The 15543-nt window shown below is 47.7% G+C and overlaps 1 protein-coding gene across 3 annotated transcripts in view; it reads left to right on the forward strand.

Moving 5' to 3' along the window:
* Pde8a (phosphodiesterase 8A) overlaps nucleotides 1-15543 on the forward strand; it is a 122981-nt gene that overhangs the window by 91866 nt on the left and 15572 nt on the right. For all 3 annotated transcript variants that reach the window (XM_021166273.2, XM_029479193.1, XM_021166274.2), the window contains exons 9-14: nucleotides 3917-4005; nucleotides 6043-6094; nucleotides 6177-6219; nucleotides 12323-12400; nucleotides 14218-14288; nucleotides 14547-14708. In XM_021166273.2, the coding sequence (XP_021021932.1) occupies nucleotides 3917-4005; nucleotides 6043-6094; nucleotides 6177-6219; nucleotides 12323-12400; nucleotides 14218-14288; nucleotides 14547-14708 (495 nt within the window). The remainder of the gene's footprint in view (nucleotides 1-3916; nucleotides 4006-6042; nucleotides 6095-6176; nucleotides 6220-12322; nucleotides 12401-14217; nucleotides 14289-14546; nucleotides 14709-15543) is intronic.

Genomic DNA, 15543 nt, shown 5'->3' on the forward strand with positions numbered 1-15543 from the left:
GTGTACTCAGAGCTAAAGGAGCAGGCAGAAGGGGCAGACAGAAGGGGCAGGTGCAGCCTGCCAGGCCTTCCCTGTGATTGTCAGCACTGCCCTGGTGCCAGGCTGTGGGAAGATGCGAGGAAAGAACCGCAGGTAGGCATGGCTCAAGTCCTCCTTGTCTTCAGGTTTGCAGTTCAGGGTGCTGTCTTGTCTTACTGGAAGAAGCAGAAGGTCTTTGAGGAGAGGACCAACGGGCATAGAGACCTCAGTGCCCTGGCACGTGGGCTGGAAGACGTGTCCTCTTCAGGGCTTTCCCGTGGCATGCAATCTGTCATTTTTTACCCCTTGGTGATATTTGGAGCCAGAAGTTTTGTTTCATTTTGTTTTGAGACAGGGTCTCTCTCTACAGACCAGGTTGCCCGCAAACTCACAGAGATCCACCAGCACCGGGATTAAAGGTGCTTACCAGCATGCCTGGGTTGTTTTTTGTTTGTTTGTTTGTTTTGTTTTTTTAAGCTAGTGATTTTGTTGTTGGGCTTATCAACTAATCTGTACACCTGCTAGGCAAGCTGGATCCCTCTTACTGGGAAGAGCCATTGGTGACAGGTTATGTGGTCAGTATATAAGTTTGTGTGCACATTGTCTCACTTCTACTGGGGTAACACTGTTGGGGACCAGTGGCAAGAGCCTCAAGTCCAAATAGCAGAAACTCTTCTCTAGAGACATGAAGTGGTTATGAACAAAACCCAGGAAGACTTCCATGTTATTGCCTGTTTGCTACTCTGTTTCTAAGAAGGAGTCTGGCCATTTACTTAGTGTATTCTAGAGGTTTGGGGGAGTGTGAAAAGCTGATTCTACCCATTCAGCAGCCTGCTGGTTCACTGAGGTGAGAGGACAGACATCTGTGCAGTTCCATCTCTGTAGGGGAATGGCCTAGTGGAGGGTCAGTGGCCTTGTGGAACCACGATGCTGCAATCAGCAAGGAGAGCTCAAAAGTCCACCAGGGACCCAGGGTGGCAGAAGAGAGGAGACTCAGCAAATGGTCAGCTGCTCAGAACTGTAGGCATCAGAATGTCAGTTTGGAAACCCTGGGCCAGAGGAGAGATCCCCCTGCTGTTGGGGCAGAGTATTGCAGACACTCACCACTCCACAGCCCCTTCTGCCTGCTGTCCCTTTGGGGTAGATAGATATGTTAACTTGATTTTTAGGTTCACATTCATGCCTCCCTGTATCATTTTTCTTCTTCCCCATAACTCCCCTGTCAGGGGACTGACAAGCTCCTCTCTTCCAGCTAGCCCCTGTCTATACATCTCGACTTTTCCTCTTTTGTTGCCCCACCCCTGAAACACACACACACACACACACACACACACACACACACACACACACACACACACGCGCGCGCGCGCACTCCGTGTAGGATAAGTGTTGGCTATGCCTATGCCCGCCCGCCCATGCTGACTGTGACCTCAGGGCTCTTTGACCTGCTTTGTCTCCTGTGATCCTCTTCCTTCCTCACAAGCTCCACTTCCCTACTCCACTGTCTTCTGTTTCCTCCACAAATTACCTGGACTTTGCCCTTTGCCCTCTTGTTCTTGTTCCTCAGTAGCCTGCTGTCACTCAAGATTAAATTGTCAGAGAATGGTTTTCCTCTTGCCTTTTATGAATAAAAGTCCCAGTATGTCTCTTAGTCATGCTCTCTGTTCATAGGCTGTCATCGTACCTTGCCTAGATCTCTGGAATAAACTGATCCCTCTGCCTTTGCCTCCTTCAAGTTCATCGATCCTGTTGGCTGCTAATCTCCTTGCGTTGGAGTGTGCACTGTTTGCCCTGACCTGCTCCAGGTCTTCTTCACATCCCGCAGTAATGGTGGGCAGATCCCATCTGGCCTCCTCGTCCCAAGACTATCATGTTGCTCCCTTGGTAGAATATTCAGATCGCTTGGTCTGGTGACCAAGATTCTGTAGTTGACTTCAGTCACTCTAAACAAAAGCCTCGTGTGTTGTTTGATTGTTTACCATGGGTAAGCACAGTGCCAGCCTTGGGGACAGGACAGCTGGATGACAATGACTTAATTTTATGACAGTGATTGCCAAAGGGGACCACATCAATAGCTGGTACGTAGCTTGTGCCAGAGAGCAGCAGGGTGTGCAGTGGGGAGCTCACGTGGGGACAGGACTGTGCAAAAGCACCCGCACCCCAAACAGGCTGGCTCCTGAACCTGCTGGGTGTCAGATTGACCAACTAGAAATCTCTCTGACCATGGTCTAAGGAAATATTCTTCCTCTTAGGAGTTCAATCTTCAGTGATACATAACTAAATTTATATTTATAATTTTATAATTAATAAATTAGTATTTATAATTAGTAAATATGGTTCGTGCTAAATACATTTTTTGTTTACCTTGGTGACTGGAAAGCTTATATTTAACATTGTTCCCCCAGCCAGGACACTGGCTTGACCTCTGCTCCTTCCGGGGACCTGTGGTGCTGCCGTGGCCTGTTAGACCTCGGCTAGGGTCTGTCAGTTGTCTGAGTTTCTTCAGGAGCTGGAGTAGGACATTCTCCATCTATCTTTCAGTGTGCTGGTGGCTTGGCCCTGATGACCTGCTGTTTCTTTCTCTTTTCTTCATTCCCTCTTTTCTTTTTCATGTAATGGAACAATTCTATTGAGATGTAATTCTCATACCATACAGTCTACCCATTGAAAGTATACAGTTCATAACACTTGGGAGGCCGAGGCAAGAGGGTCATTACAAGTCTGAGACCAGCCTAGTCTGTGTAGCCAGTTCCAGGCTAGCCAGAACTACATTGGGAGAGCCCACCTCAAACCAGCAAACAGAGCTAGCTACACAGCCCAGTGATTTTAAGTATATTTGTGTAGGCATGGCATGGCGGAGGAGGAGGAACCAGGGCACACCTCCCCCTGGGGTGATGAGGGTATCTAGGGACTTGTCACAGTTTCCCACATTGTCTTAGATAGTCCTCTTAGAGCTGTTTGTTTCCAGGGTGACTCTGTGGCCATGGAAGTGAGGACTGCCTACTCCTTCTTGCTTGGGGATCCCTGGTTAGTGTTTGGGCATAGTCTGTCCCTGGGCTAGCTGCACCAAGAGCTAAGCTGTTTATAACCTGCTCTTTTCTCTGGTCACTACTAACTGCAGACAGAGCTAGCTGGTTTTGACATGGTCTTCTTAAAAAAAAAAAAAAAAAAAAAAGATTGCTTTCAGAATTACATCATCCAGTAATCAGACTCAGTATCTACTGAGTATCTTAGAGCTCTAGGTTCAAAGAGTTCTGAAGGGCCAAGAACATTATGGGCACCTTTAGTTTAGCATCCAACAGGAGGGTTGGGGGATTTTCATAGCTTAGCCCCGAGTGACTTGCCAGATGGGCTGGCTGATAGAGACAAGTCCCCTAGCCACTCTTATCACCAAGGGAAGGCATGCCGGTCTCCTCCTCAGCCATGCTTGTCTGTTGCAAGGATCCCTGCTGATGGACACATGAGCTCCTAAAATCACAACCTGGGCTTTCCAGCCCAGCTGCTGCAGCACCCCACCCTGCAGAAGGACTGACACCCCAGGTCCTCAAGGGCTAAAGCCATTCACAATAAGAAGCTAGTAGTGGCCAAGCACAGTAATGGCCACACGTTGCTCTTCTGTGCCCTAGTTCTGAGTACACCTGCACCAAGCACCACGTCAGAGTGTGGAGTCCCTCCTTCATGCAGCCAGTGAGAGCCATGAGAGGCGGGATCAGTGACTGAGGTGATATTAGTCAAGTGACTTGACAGGGTGAAGAAGAATATCAGCTTACTTGAATTGCACTTGGGTTTGTGATCATTTTTATCCTAAGTTCTTTCATGGTGATTAATAAATCAGAACCAAAATGGAAAATGTTCCTGGATATACCAAATCATAATGATACATACATTCTATTCATAGGAGTGGCAAGGAGTTTACCATACCCAAAAGAAAAATGGAGATAACATACAACAAAATGTGAAGATAATACCTGTCATTGGGCAGGGAGGGTAAGTGGAAAAATGTACTTCTGTGTTTCGAATTCGCTTTGAATACTTAAGTAAATGCCACACGGCTCATGGAAGTGTAAAAGGTTTAAAGCAAGGCCAGGCTCTCACAGGACGTGGCCTTCCAGGATGGTCGTTCCCTGAGGACTGTCCACTTGCAGTCCAGAGCCACTACTCTGGAGACAGTCTTCTTTATGCTGTGTAGATATGCAAGAGACTTCAATGTTTACATTGAAATCACATCTACCTCTCTCTGTATTTGTAAGCTTTGTATCTAATTGGAAGTAGCTGTTTCTGCAAAGGCCTATCACAGAGAGAATATTTTGAATGCTAACAGATGTGTTCTGGGCTGGAGAGCTGGCTCAGTGAGACCGGTGCTTACTGTGCAAGCACGAGAACCTGGGTTCATATCTCCAGCACCCCACAAAAGCCAGTGTGGCATCATGCATGTAACCCTGCCATCAGTGGGTAGAGATCTGCGGTCTCACTAGCAGCCAGCCTAGCTGTGGAATGCTGAGGTCCACATTCAGTGAGGACCCCTGTCTTAATGATAATAATAATAATAATAATAATAATAATAATAATAATAATAATAAATAGTATGGAGAAGCAATTGAGGAAGATGTCCCCATGTCACCTCTGTCTGATCCACACATGGTCACACGAGCAAGCATGCATGTGCTCATGTGCACATACTATAAATTTATTAAGAGCCTAAAATTTTTGGAGGCCTTGTCTCAGTCCTGTTCAAAATAACAGCGAAAGTTTCCAGAATGTTCCGAGTGTGAATTATAGCATACCCAACAGTAAAATACACACTTTAATAAATGATGATCAGAGAAAATTAAACTGTAAGGAAAGCCCTTACTGTGCAAAACATAAAGTCAGACCTAGTGTCGGATACGGAGGGAAGGAGACACAAGGAGGAAGTGTGGCCATGGCCTCAGGAACTGCACTTCCCTCTAGCCAGGCTCCTGCTAATGGGCGGCGACACTTCATTTCATCCTAAATGCAGCTTGTTTGGTCAGCACAGGGATGTTGTTCCTTTACACATGGGGAAACTGAGTCATAGAGAGGTCTGGTTTCCGCCCCAGCTCTGGCTGCCATGTGTGATGGTGCCTGGTGCAGCCCTCAGTGCTGGCCGACCGCACAGCTCGCCTGTTGTGTCAGCCGACTCTGCTGCCAGTTGGTGACGGCCTCAGGGAGGCGGATCTGTGTGGGCTCTGTTCTGAGTCTTTGCTCTTTTATGTCCTTTCCAAATTGTTCTTGTGATTAGTATAGAGGGATTTGATTATGGGGCAGGGCAAAAGAAACTGAAGGGACAGTAGATAAATGGAGCAAGCCAGCAGCTTCTGTGCCCAGCCCTCGTCCCTTTGACTTAGACATTGGCTAGCCAAGGCTAGCAGGGACCTCAGCCTGTGTGGCCTGTGTGGCCTGTGTGGCCTGTGTGGCCTGTGTGACCTGTGGTCACCTCTGTGACTGACTGTAAGCAGACTGCTGGAACTTGAGAGCATCAGTATCAACGACTCACTAGGAAATGAGAGGCTAACGTAGTACACTGTAAAAGTATATGTGTGTTTGTATTGTCTGTTGTCAAAACTAGGGCAGTAGCCGGGCAGTGGTGGCGCACACCTTTAATCCTAGCACTTGAGGGGCAGAGGCAGGCGGATTTCTGAATTTGAGGCCAGCCTGGTCTACAAAGTGAGTTCCAGGACAGCCAGGGCTACACAGAGAAACCCTGTCTCAATAAACCAAACTAAAAAACAAAACAAACAAAACCCTAGGGCAGTGACTGCTGAAATCGTTTCCTTTTTCCCCAAGGACATAAAATGGTATTTGTAAAGTTTGGTTCATTTATTGATGGCTTTCACACACACACACACACACACACACACACACACACACAATTTTTTAGAAGAAAATGCTCTGAAAGCATTTCATATATTGCTAAAAGGAAATATTCTTTTCATAATGAAAAACTACTATCTATCCCCCAAATTAGAGTCAGGAGAAAAATAATGTATTGTTTTCTACTTACAGAAAAATCAGACACTATGTGTCCATTATCAGAGTGTGCAATGGCAACAATAAGGTAGGTAAAGGGAGCCCGGGACGCGAGTGCACAAGCAAACTCTACACGATCAAAACTAATGGCTTGTAAAATCCATTTTTAGGTTGAGACCACAACTGAGTGTGTTCAGACTGACAGTCAAACAGGTATGAGGCCCTATTCATTCTCAAGGTTGAGCATTTGGGGGTGGGGGGATTCACAGGTCCTTCCTGTGATTGGCCTGCTTTGTGCAGTGGTGGGACCCTATTCTTGTGGCCCAGCCCAGCCCAGCCCAGCGTGGTGTGAGGACTGGAGTGCTGTGGGCATCTTGACCAGTGCCTAGGACGGGTGCAGCCTGTGTGGAGAGAATGATTACCTACTGCACGGTGTATATGCAGGCAGACACGTAGGATGAAGTAGGACTTTATAACCTGAGCTGAGCTTTAGGGCAGACAGGGTTGAGTGGATTATCAAAGTGCATTAGCAGGGACACCGTCCACTGGGCTAATGTGATCACTACCAGCCCATAGGTGTCATCGGAGTTGCTTCATCTCGTGTCTTCTAATCATGCCTCAGACACCATCTGTCCTACTGCACAGGCTTCTCTCTGCCTCGGAGGGCTTGCTTCCCTCACACATAAGTCATGGCTTTGGCAAGCTACTTGTTGCTCTTGCCCACACAGATAAGGGGATGTCTGTAAGGACTCGCCATCAGGTGCTGTGGAAGAGGGAACAGTCGTTGGAGACTGGATAAGGAGCTTGAATTAATCATGGTCCTTAAAGGCCAGGAAGGAAATCAGGCTTTTTATCCTTAGGGAGTCTCTGAGGGTTTCAGAACTTCTAAGAAGTCCCTACATTGTGTCTGCAGCTGCTCACATGGAAGGATGTGTTCTCACATCAAGACTGAGAGGAGAGGAAACATTGACCAGAAAAATGAGATAACAGTGAGGAGAAGGGGAACAAGTGTGCTGACACAGGGCTAGAGAGAAGTGGAGAAAAGGCAGACCAGAGAGCCGATCTGAGTGAGCCCAGGGACCTAGGGGTGGCCATAGGCCTGGGAAGGGTGACTATGGTCCTCTTCAGCTGTGTGGCCCTGGTATTAGTGATCTACTTTGAACATCTGATAGCCACCAGTTCCTAGGTTTTTCAAAGAGGTAAGGACTGAAGATGCAGATGTTTCTGACCAGAAAAGCATCATTGAGTGCTGAGGATGTGGCCTGATAAGGTGGAGCCCAGGTGTAAAGGGAAGAGCATCAAGGTTACTGCAGGAGAGAATGACAGACAGAGTGGGAGGCAAATCCCTGCAAGTGAGTGCCTGACAGAAGAAGAGGGGTTAAGCAGGGAAGAGCTGGATGGCACAGAGGGCATGGAGCAAAGAGACACTAAGACAGAAAAATGAGGCAGAAGCCAAGCCTCAGGGGACTAGAAGTGGCAGACAGAGCCTGCCACGCAGTTCTGTGCTGCCGCTCTCAGAGCACATCACTTGGTTTTGTTGTTAGTGGTATTTTGCTGGTTTTAGTTCTTCAGAGCAGTCCTGAGACGTGGGCATGACTATTATCAACACTCCTTTAATAGAGATGGAAAAACAAGTGCCAAGAGAGTTAAATGACAGCTGAGAGCTAGGCACAGGAAATGACAGAGCTGGGCTTGGGAGGCCATCAGTGGGTGGCCAGGGCAAGTACAGGTTGAGGTAGGAGGCTCCCACCTCAGCCTCATGCGCTACACCGTTTGTGCTTGGACTTGATGAGTGCTTCCGTAGGAGCTGCTGCTGTCACCCTGATGAGCCACTGCCTGATCCATCTTCATTCCTGGGCGGGCAGTGGAATAGTTGTATCCCTGAGGGTGTGGGGGCTGTTTTGCCACAGTGGGGCATTTGGGGCTATTAGGCCCACACCAGAAGTCCTCATGCAGAAGTGGGGCTTATTGGAAGGAAATAGAGCCCCTTACAGATTGGGTAAGGGAGTCTAAGAACCAGTTTGGGAAGGAGTCGGGAACCCAGGGACACTGGGAAGCTGTCTCCCTCTGAGCTGAGCATGCCACAGGAACACCGTGGTTGGCCACCACTGGCTCTGGCAGATCCAGGCTCAAGACCTTGCTTCTAGTTTCACTTGCTCATTTGGCTAGGCCTAGGCTACCTGCTACTCACGTGTGGAGCCAGGCAGTCCCTGGATTCCCCACTTCTGTAAAAGGAGGTCCTGGAACTCCCTAGTCAAGAGAATGGACATTGAGAGTCTGGGTGTCTAGGAAAATAATAAAGTCCCCACACATTACATTTTTCTTAGCCTATGTGTAATTTTCAGACAGTGCTATAGCTCACTAAAGATACAAAATGGTTGTAGTGACAGTGTATAGATTTTGATTGTTCTGACTTGCTGTCACATGATAAGCTCTGGTACCATTGTCTAATACTGGGACTGGCAGGTTGGCACTTGTCACAGGCCTCTTTTGCTGGGTGCCTGATCACATGTATTAGCAGTGTGCCAAGATCACAGCACAGTAACCTGTGGGTATGTTGAGTAAGATAACCTGACTCCAGCTTTCTCACATTCAGACTGGAATTCCTGCTTCCAGGCCAAAGGGTCCGTGTCATTAGGGTGCTGACTGGAGACACTGATTTCTATTGCCCAACACTGCTTCTCCAGAATTTCCTGGGTTGTCCTATCAGGCTACAGAAATGCTAATGTCTCTGACCAGAGTTTAAGGATCCCATTTTATAGATCAGAAAACCAAGAACAGAGTTGCAGATAGTGTTAAGCCCACGCCCTGGCATGGCGGCCTGTTTGGAGTTGTTTCCATGTATAAGCATGGTACCACATCAGAGTGGTGTGTTATGTGTTGAGTGTCCACTACTGTGAGCCCCTGGGCATGGTGCTTCTTCAGAGGTTGCGGTCTTTTAGAAATGACTCTCATGCTTACTCATTGCTCCCCTGGGCGTGCGTGTGTGCCCTAGGGCTACATATGGGAGCTGGGCCATGTCGAGGCATGTCTGCCCACCTGCAGCCTACTGGGTGGAACTTGCCCTAGAGTCATGTACAGAGAGCTAAGGGACACAGTGGGGACAGCATTCTTGACAGGGCTGTTGGGAGCAGAGGATCTAGGATTTACATAGATAATTAGCTTTAAAGTGTCTCTGTGGAAATTGGATCTCCTCCTCTCTCGCCTCTCCATAGCCCCATCCTGATTGCATGGTGCTTTCTGCCTTGTTCTGCTCCAGCTCTCCCTTCACTGCAAAGTCATTAATAATTGTGTTCCCTGCCTTGCTCCCCACTAGACCCCACCCCCTTTTGAGGACATAACTCTGTCCTATCCATTATCATATCCCCAGTACTGCAAAGGACTATCTGAAATAACTAACTTATAAAGAGAAAAGGCTCATTTATTTTGGCTCACCATTTTGGAGGGTTTGGTCCATCATCATTTACCCTTGTTGGCTTTAGGCTTCCAGTGAGGCAACACATTGTGGGAGAATGTGGTAAAGGGGAACCGTTACTTCTTGGCCAGGGGGCAAAATAGAGGAAAAGGCCGGGGCCTGAGCAGATGGCCTGACTCTCTTAAAGGCAGTCTGTATACCTTGACCCTGTGCCTCATTGCCTGGCTCTCAGAGTTAATCCTTAAGAAAGACATAGGGGGGCCAGGCGTGGTAGTGCACGCCTTTAATCCCAGCAGTTAGGAGGTAGAGGCAGGCGGATTTCTGAGTTAGAGGCCAGCTTGGTCTACAGAGTGAGTTCCAGGACAGCCAGGGCTATACAGAGAAACCCTGTCTCGAAAAACAAACAGAAAGAAAGAAAGAAAGAAAGGAAGAAAGAAAGGGAAAGGAAGAGAGAAGAGAAAGAGAGAAGAGAAAAGAAGAGAAAAAAGAGAAAAGAGAAAAGAAAAGAAAGACAGACAGACATAGGGAGCAAATGAACTGTGAGGTTCTTAGACCCAAATGCACCGTCCTGGTTGGGAGGGGCAGCCTTTTACCACATAGTACTTTGACAGGTAGTCAAGATCCGAACTACAGCTCCAGCCCTAGCTGTGGCTACAGTGTAAGCACTTGGGAAATGTTTGTTGAGAGGATGAAAGGGAACAGAAACAATTCACAGCCCAGAAGGGGAAATCACTGCATATGGCTGAGAGGAGGTGCTACCTGAAGGAATGAGCATCTGGGGCCTGGATACTGTCACTTCACAGATGTCAAGGCTGTTCCCGAGATGTGAGTAGTTGGGCTGAGCTAAAGACCAGAAAGAAATACCAGGCAGACTGCACCTGCCTCTGAAGGCCAGGGAGTTAATACTCTGGCTAGACTCTTGAGTGATTATGCTTGGCAGTCCTTTCATCTGTGCACAGGATAGTGTAGGGGTCATGCAAAGCAGGCGTGTGTTTGCTGAGTATCTGCTGTGTGCTAGGTATGTTCTTGGCCATCCAGGAAAGACTGTTCTGACCCCAGATTATTCACGGTTGGCAAGACAGTAAAGCCAGTTGTTACTGTACCCTGATGGGATGGGATGAGGAGACATACAGGGAAGGTTTCCCAAAGTTTACAGTACCTAAGCTACATCTCCTAGAGGAGCAGAGTTAAAGAGGGAAAGGAGGCAACATGAGAAACGTGTATTCCAAAAAGCAGTCTGTACCAAGGTGGAGATGTTTGGGGGATGGACAGACACAACAATAAAGCCTTGCTGGAGATCCAGAGTCAGGGGTAGCTCTGCAGGGCTCTGAGTGCCACCCGGGGAGTTGGAGGCTGGTCCTGAGGATGGTGAGCAAAGATCTGATGATAGGGTTTATTTAGTTCTGCTGGTTGTGGGAGAGAATTGGTCAGGTGGGTACATCCTGTCTAGTGCTTGGGTATAAAGAGCAGAGTTAGCAAAAGATAAGTTCATTTTGGATAATGAGTTAACTTAACAGTAGCTGAAAAGTGTCCAAATGGAGCTGGCCAGTGGCCCATCAAGATGTAAATCTGATATTCAGGAGAGGATGGGGTAAAACCGCACGTGGGAATTAGAACAGGAAGCAGGCAGGGGGGTTGTTTGTTTTGTTTTGTTTTGATTTAATTTTTTTACTTATTCACTTTACATCCTGTTCCCTTCACCCCTCCTCTCCTGCTCTGGGTGGGGGCCCCCTGGGTATCCCCCAACCCTGGCACTTCAAGTCTCTGAAGGAGGTTGCGTCTACCTAAAAGAAAAGAGTGAGGCCAGAACGTTTGGAATCCAGCCTTTGGAAATGCTAGGGGCCGAGGAAGAAGATAGCATGTAAAAGTGGAAGAAGAAATAGTAAGGTGGACAGAAAGACAGGAGAGTGCAGCTTCTGCAGATCGAAGTAGCCAGAAAGAGGGCTCCCCGGGTTCAGTAAGATGCCAGCAGCAAGGAACTACCCATCTGTGGCCTTTGCACGTCCACACACGTGCACATAGAGGAGAGACTCTGCCTTTGCTGGGCCAGGAAGCTAAGAGCAGACTTGTGCTGGAGCACGCTTGCCTACATGCTCAAGGCTGGGAGTTCCATTCCCAGCACTTCGGAACAGAAACGGGGGATGAACCTGTTGCATGATGTGGAAGGAGGAGCACTTGAGGTCTGTACTGGGATCATGCCTTGGGCAGAGGAAAAAGAATTGGATAAGGGTGCCAGGCGAGGCCGAGAGCTCCACCACATCGTGGGCAGAGCAGACTCTGCCCTGTGCTCCCTGCACTCACACGCTGGCTGCTCTGGGACATAAGTTGTTGTTCACTAAGCTCTCAGCCCCACACAAGGCACCCACAGGTACACAGAGGGGCAGACAGGAAGTGGCCGTTCGGGACAAGGGCTAGAGAGGAGTTCCTAGAACTCCTATTTGGAGCCTCGAATAGCAGTGAAAACAGAGTCAGGGAGAAAGGCAAATGATCCTAACACTGCACTCACACTTTGTGCTCCACATGTGACCCTAGGAAACAGAAGAACTTTCTCCCAGGATGGTGCTGAGAAAATAAAGGTTTGGTTCTCTTTTGGGACAAGGGTAAATGAGGAGGAAATGCCTCTGTTTTATGTAAGTACAGTAGGAGAGCCTCTACTGAGGTCGTCTGGTCTGGGTATTTCCTCATGTCTTTGGACTCTGTAAAATTTGGACTTTGAGAAAATGGAGCCACTCAAAACCAAGGTATGTGTAGCCCGTGTCTGTGCACAGTGCTGGCTTCCGTGGGGTCGTAATGCCTGCCATTCAGGTTTGAACACCTGTAGATGCTTAATATTTAGTTTGCTGTCTTGTGCTCATATGTCACTGACATCTCTGTAAAGATGTAGCTTAATTGTTTCCACAGATAGCCAGGCAGGCAAACATAAGGACAGAAGGAAACATTCGATGGACGCCAAAGCGGTTTCCTCCAGAACAAGTGACGGTGAGTGGGGGCGCTGCACTGTGTGACCTGAGCACAGGATGATGCCCCACCCTGGAGCTTCACTCCCTGTCTCCATGCACTGCACAGTCACAGCAAGAGAAGGCCCCTATATGAGTGCTCCACACAGGTAGACCCCACTGTGAGCCTTTGAAATGAGTCAAGAGTAAGGAAAGATGGAGGAAGCAGGCACTAGGTACTCTATATGATTTTCAAACTGTAAGCAGTAGATAGATTTGTCCGCTAATCTGCTGTCCTGACAGGAGTCACATATTCGGTAATTTGGAAGGATAGATTCCATTTCGTTTGCAGTTTACTGTGGAAACTCACCCTTTGGAATTGCAAGCCTAATTTGGAGATTGTAAAACTCTTACTAAACCAACATCATTTAGCCTGGAGGTGGTGGTACACACCTTTAATCCCAGTATCTGAGAGGTAGAGGCAGGCAGATCTCTTGTTTGAAGCCAGCCTGGTCTGCATTAGCATAGATGTCCCAAATTCACACCCCACCTCTTTTTCTTTTAATGAACCCTCTGAGTCCATTCAGTGCTTCTGGCATCTCCATGGTCATAGGGCCTGCCAGAACCTCGTTCCATCCTCCCTTCCTGTCAGCTGCCAGCAGCTCCTCGGCTAGGGCTTGGCCTTGGGAGCTCCCCCTGCACAGGAAACCACGTTCATGTCCAACTCTGTGACATGCGTGTGTAGAGATGCAGTGGGTGTAGTGTACTGGCCTTTACTCAGTAACTTGGTGGACTTATTTACTGGGTCTAAGAACCGAAGAGTGAGCACGTTCGCAGATTCTCAAGAGTCCTCTGTAGACATAGACATGTTTGGTTTTTTTTCTTTATCTCTTACTTCATTGTATTTATGCTATTTGATTTTTTCAAGTTAATTTTAAAATAAAGTTTTCTTTTAGTTGACAGATGTTAGACTTGTGTATATTATCACAGATAGCATGCTATTTTAGACTGTGCATAATTGTGAAATGACTAAGTCAAGCTAGTTAACACGTTTACTTTACATTCCTAGAAATCCCTCTTAGAAATTTCCAAGGGTGCAATGCCTGCTATCCACCGCTCTCTATTCTGGTCCTGATAAGCACTTTTATTATATTCCTAAGTAAGGACAAACCCTTTTCTGACAGTGATAACAAAGTGGGGGCTTTGTTTAGTGACTTTACTGTATGAAATGTCATGTTAGTAGCCATGTGCAGTTTTGTTGGTCCTCTAAACTGACAGCATTTGAGGCTTCGTGGCCTGGGTAGCCTTGGCCAATATCTCTTTGGGCCTGTTTATCTGAAGGCAAGTTGAGGCTGAGGCGCCATATTTTTGGAGTCTCTAATCCTCCCTGACATTTTGGAACCTTAACAGTGGGGTGTCCATAGACACTCGGGACTCTGGGAACATTCTTTTCCTGGTGCACATTATCCAGGCTTCCCTCATTGCAGAGCAGCCATGCTTGGCCATGACCATGAGAGCCTGCCTGTGGTGTTGCTGCCTGTGATTAGCCTAGATTAAACACCAGAAGGAAGCAGTAGAGAGATCCTTGGGCATTTGAACCAGAGATGAATTGATAAGGCTTAATCCAGTGCCTTATATGGTATGGAGCTGTCTTCCAGAACATCATATGTGCATCCTAGAAGTGAAGGAAGCAGAGGAAGGACAGAAGGGGAAGCTCGGCCAGCATGCCATTACTCCTATCTATGCCTCTGTATGCAGCTGAGCACACTGAAACCCAGGAAGGGAGGGTGTGAAGCCCTGGGTATCTAGACGTATGCCCAAGGTTGGGCACACCCTGATTTTTCACCCCTTTCTCCACAGTTTCCAATCAGAGAAGACATTCCTCTTTGGCCCGGATACATTCTATGATGATTGAGGCACCCATCACCAAGGTCGGTCTTCACTGAGTATGCAGGCCCCTGGACCCCCAGAAAATTGTTTCTCTGACAGAAAAGTAACAATGAGAATGCTCTTTCAGTTGTATAATGTTGTCTCCTCTGGAGAAAGGATGGGTGACAGAGACAGAGAAAGATGGGTACCTAAGATTAACGTGTGTCTGTGGCACAATCACAGACTATTATCAGCCTGACTCTAGATTGCTCTCTGTTTTGAAGGTTACAGAACTCAAGTTTTCTATTTCCATGATGCAGGTAATCAATATTATCAATGCTGCCCAGGAAAACAGTCCTGTGCCTGTGACAGAAGCCTTGAACCGAGTGCTGGATATTCTGAGAACCACTGAGCTGTACTCACCACAGTTTAATCCTCAGGATGATCCCCATGCCACAGACCTCGTTGGGGGCTTAATGTCTGTAAGTCCATCTCCTAGGCTACTATAGCTTAATGTCTGTAAGTCCATCTCCTAGGCTACTATAGCTTAATGTCTGTAAGCCCATCTCCTAGGCTACTATAGCCTGTCTGTTCCTGTTTGCTTTCTCTGAGGTTGTCTGGACAGTGCTTTAAAAAGGCAAGCAGAGCACCCGTGTAGGGCTCGGTAAAGCACATCTTCTCCATGGTTTGTGGTCTGCTGTACTTGGACTATGGGGCTGCCTGCTGCTTACCTCCCAGGGAATCCTCAGCTTGGAGCAGCAGAAAGCAACATTGTTGTAGATGGTCCACCGATCCCCCTCTCCAGGGTCACATAGGGTTTTACAAGTCATTTATTTAACTAAGACATTTCAATTGTATTAAAGGGTCATTTGTTGTTGTTTTCTGTTTGTTTGTTTGTTTGTTTGTTTGAGGCAAGGTTTCACCATGTAGCCTTTGCTGGCTGCAACTTGCTAGGTAGACCAGGCTGGCCTGAAGTCATGGAGATCCACCTGTCTCTGATAAAGTGTGTACACTACCACACCTGACTTGTCTTGGGAAGAAGAAAAACCATGGTGGTAGGGTCAGTTCTATCCTCAGCACAAAAAAGGAGCCAACAAAGCAAACGAACACCACACACCTTTGCCGGAGTGCTAGAGGATGCACTGCAGAGTGGAGACTAGCTCCTGCCTTCATGTGTTTAAAAAGGGCCAGGGCGCCCCACTAGCCTTTGGATAGAAGGAAGAAGGCATTTAAGGATGTGCCACTACTACCGGGCAGTGGTGGCACACGCCTTTAATCCCAGCACTCGGGAGGCAGAGGCAGGCAGATTTCTGAGTT

This window comes from Mus caroli, chromosome 7 (assembly GCF_900094665.2).
Source record: "Mus caroli chromosome 7, CAROLI_EIJ_v1.1, whole genome shotgun sequence".
Taxonomy (NCBI): Eukaryota; Metazoa; Chordata; class Mammalia; order Rodentia; family Muridae; genus Mus; species Mus caroli.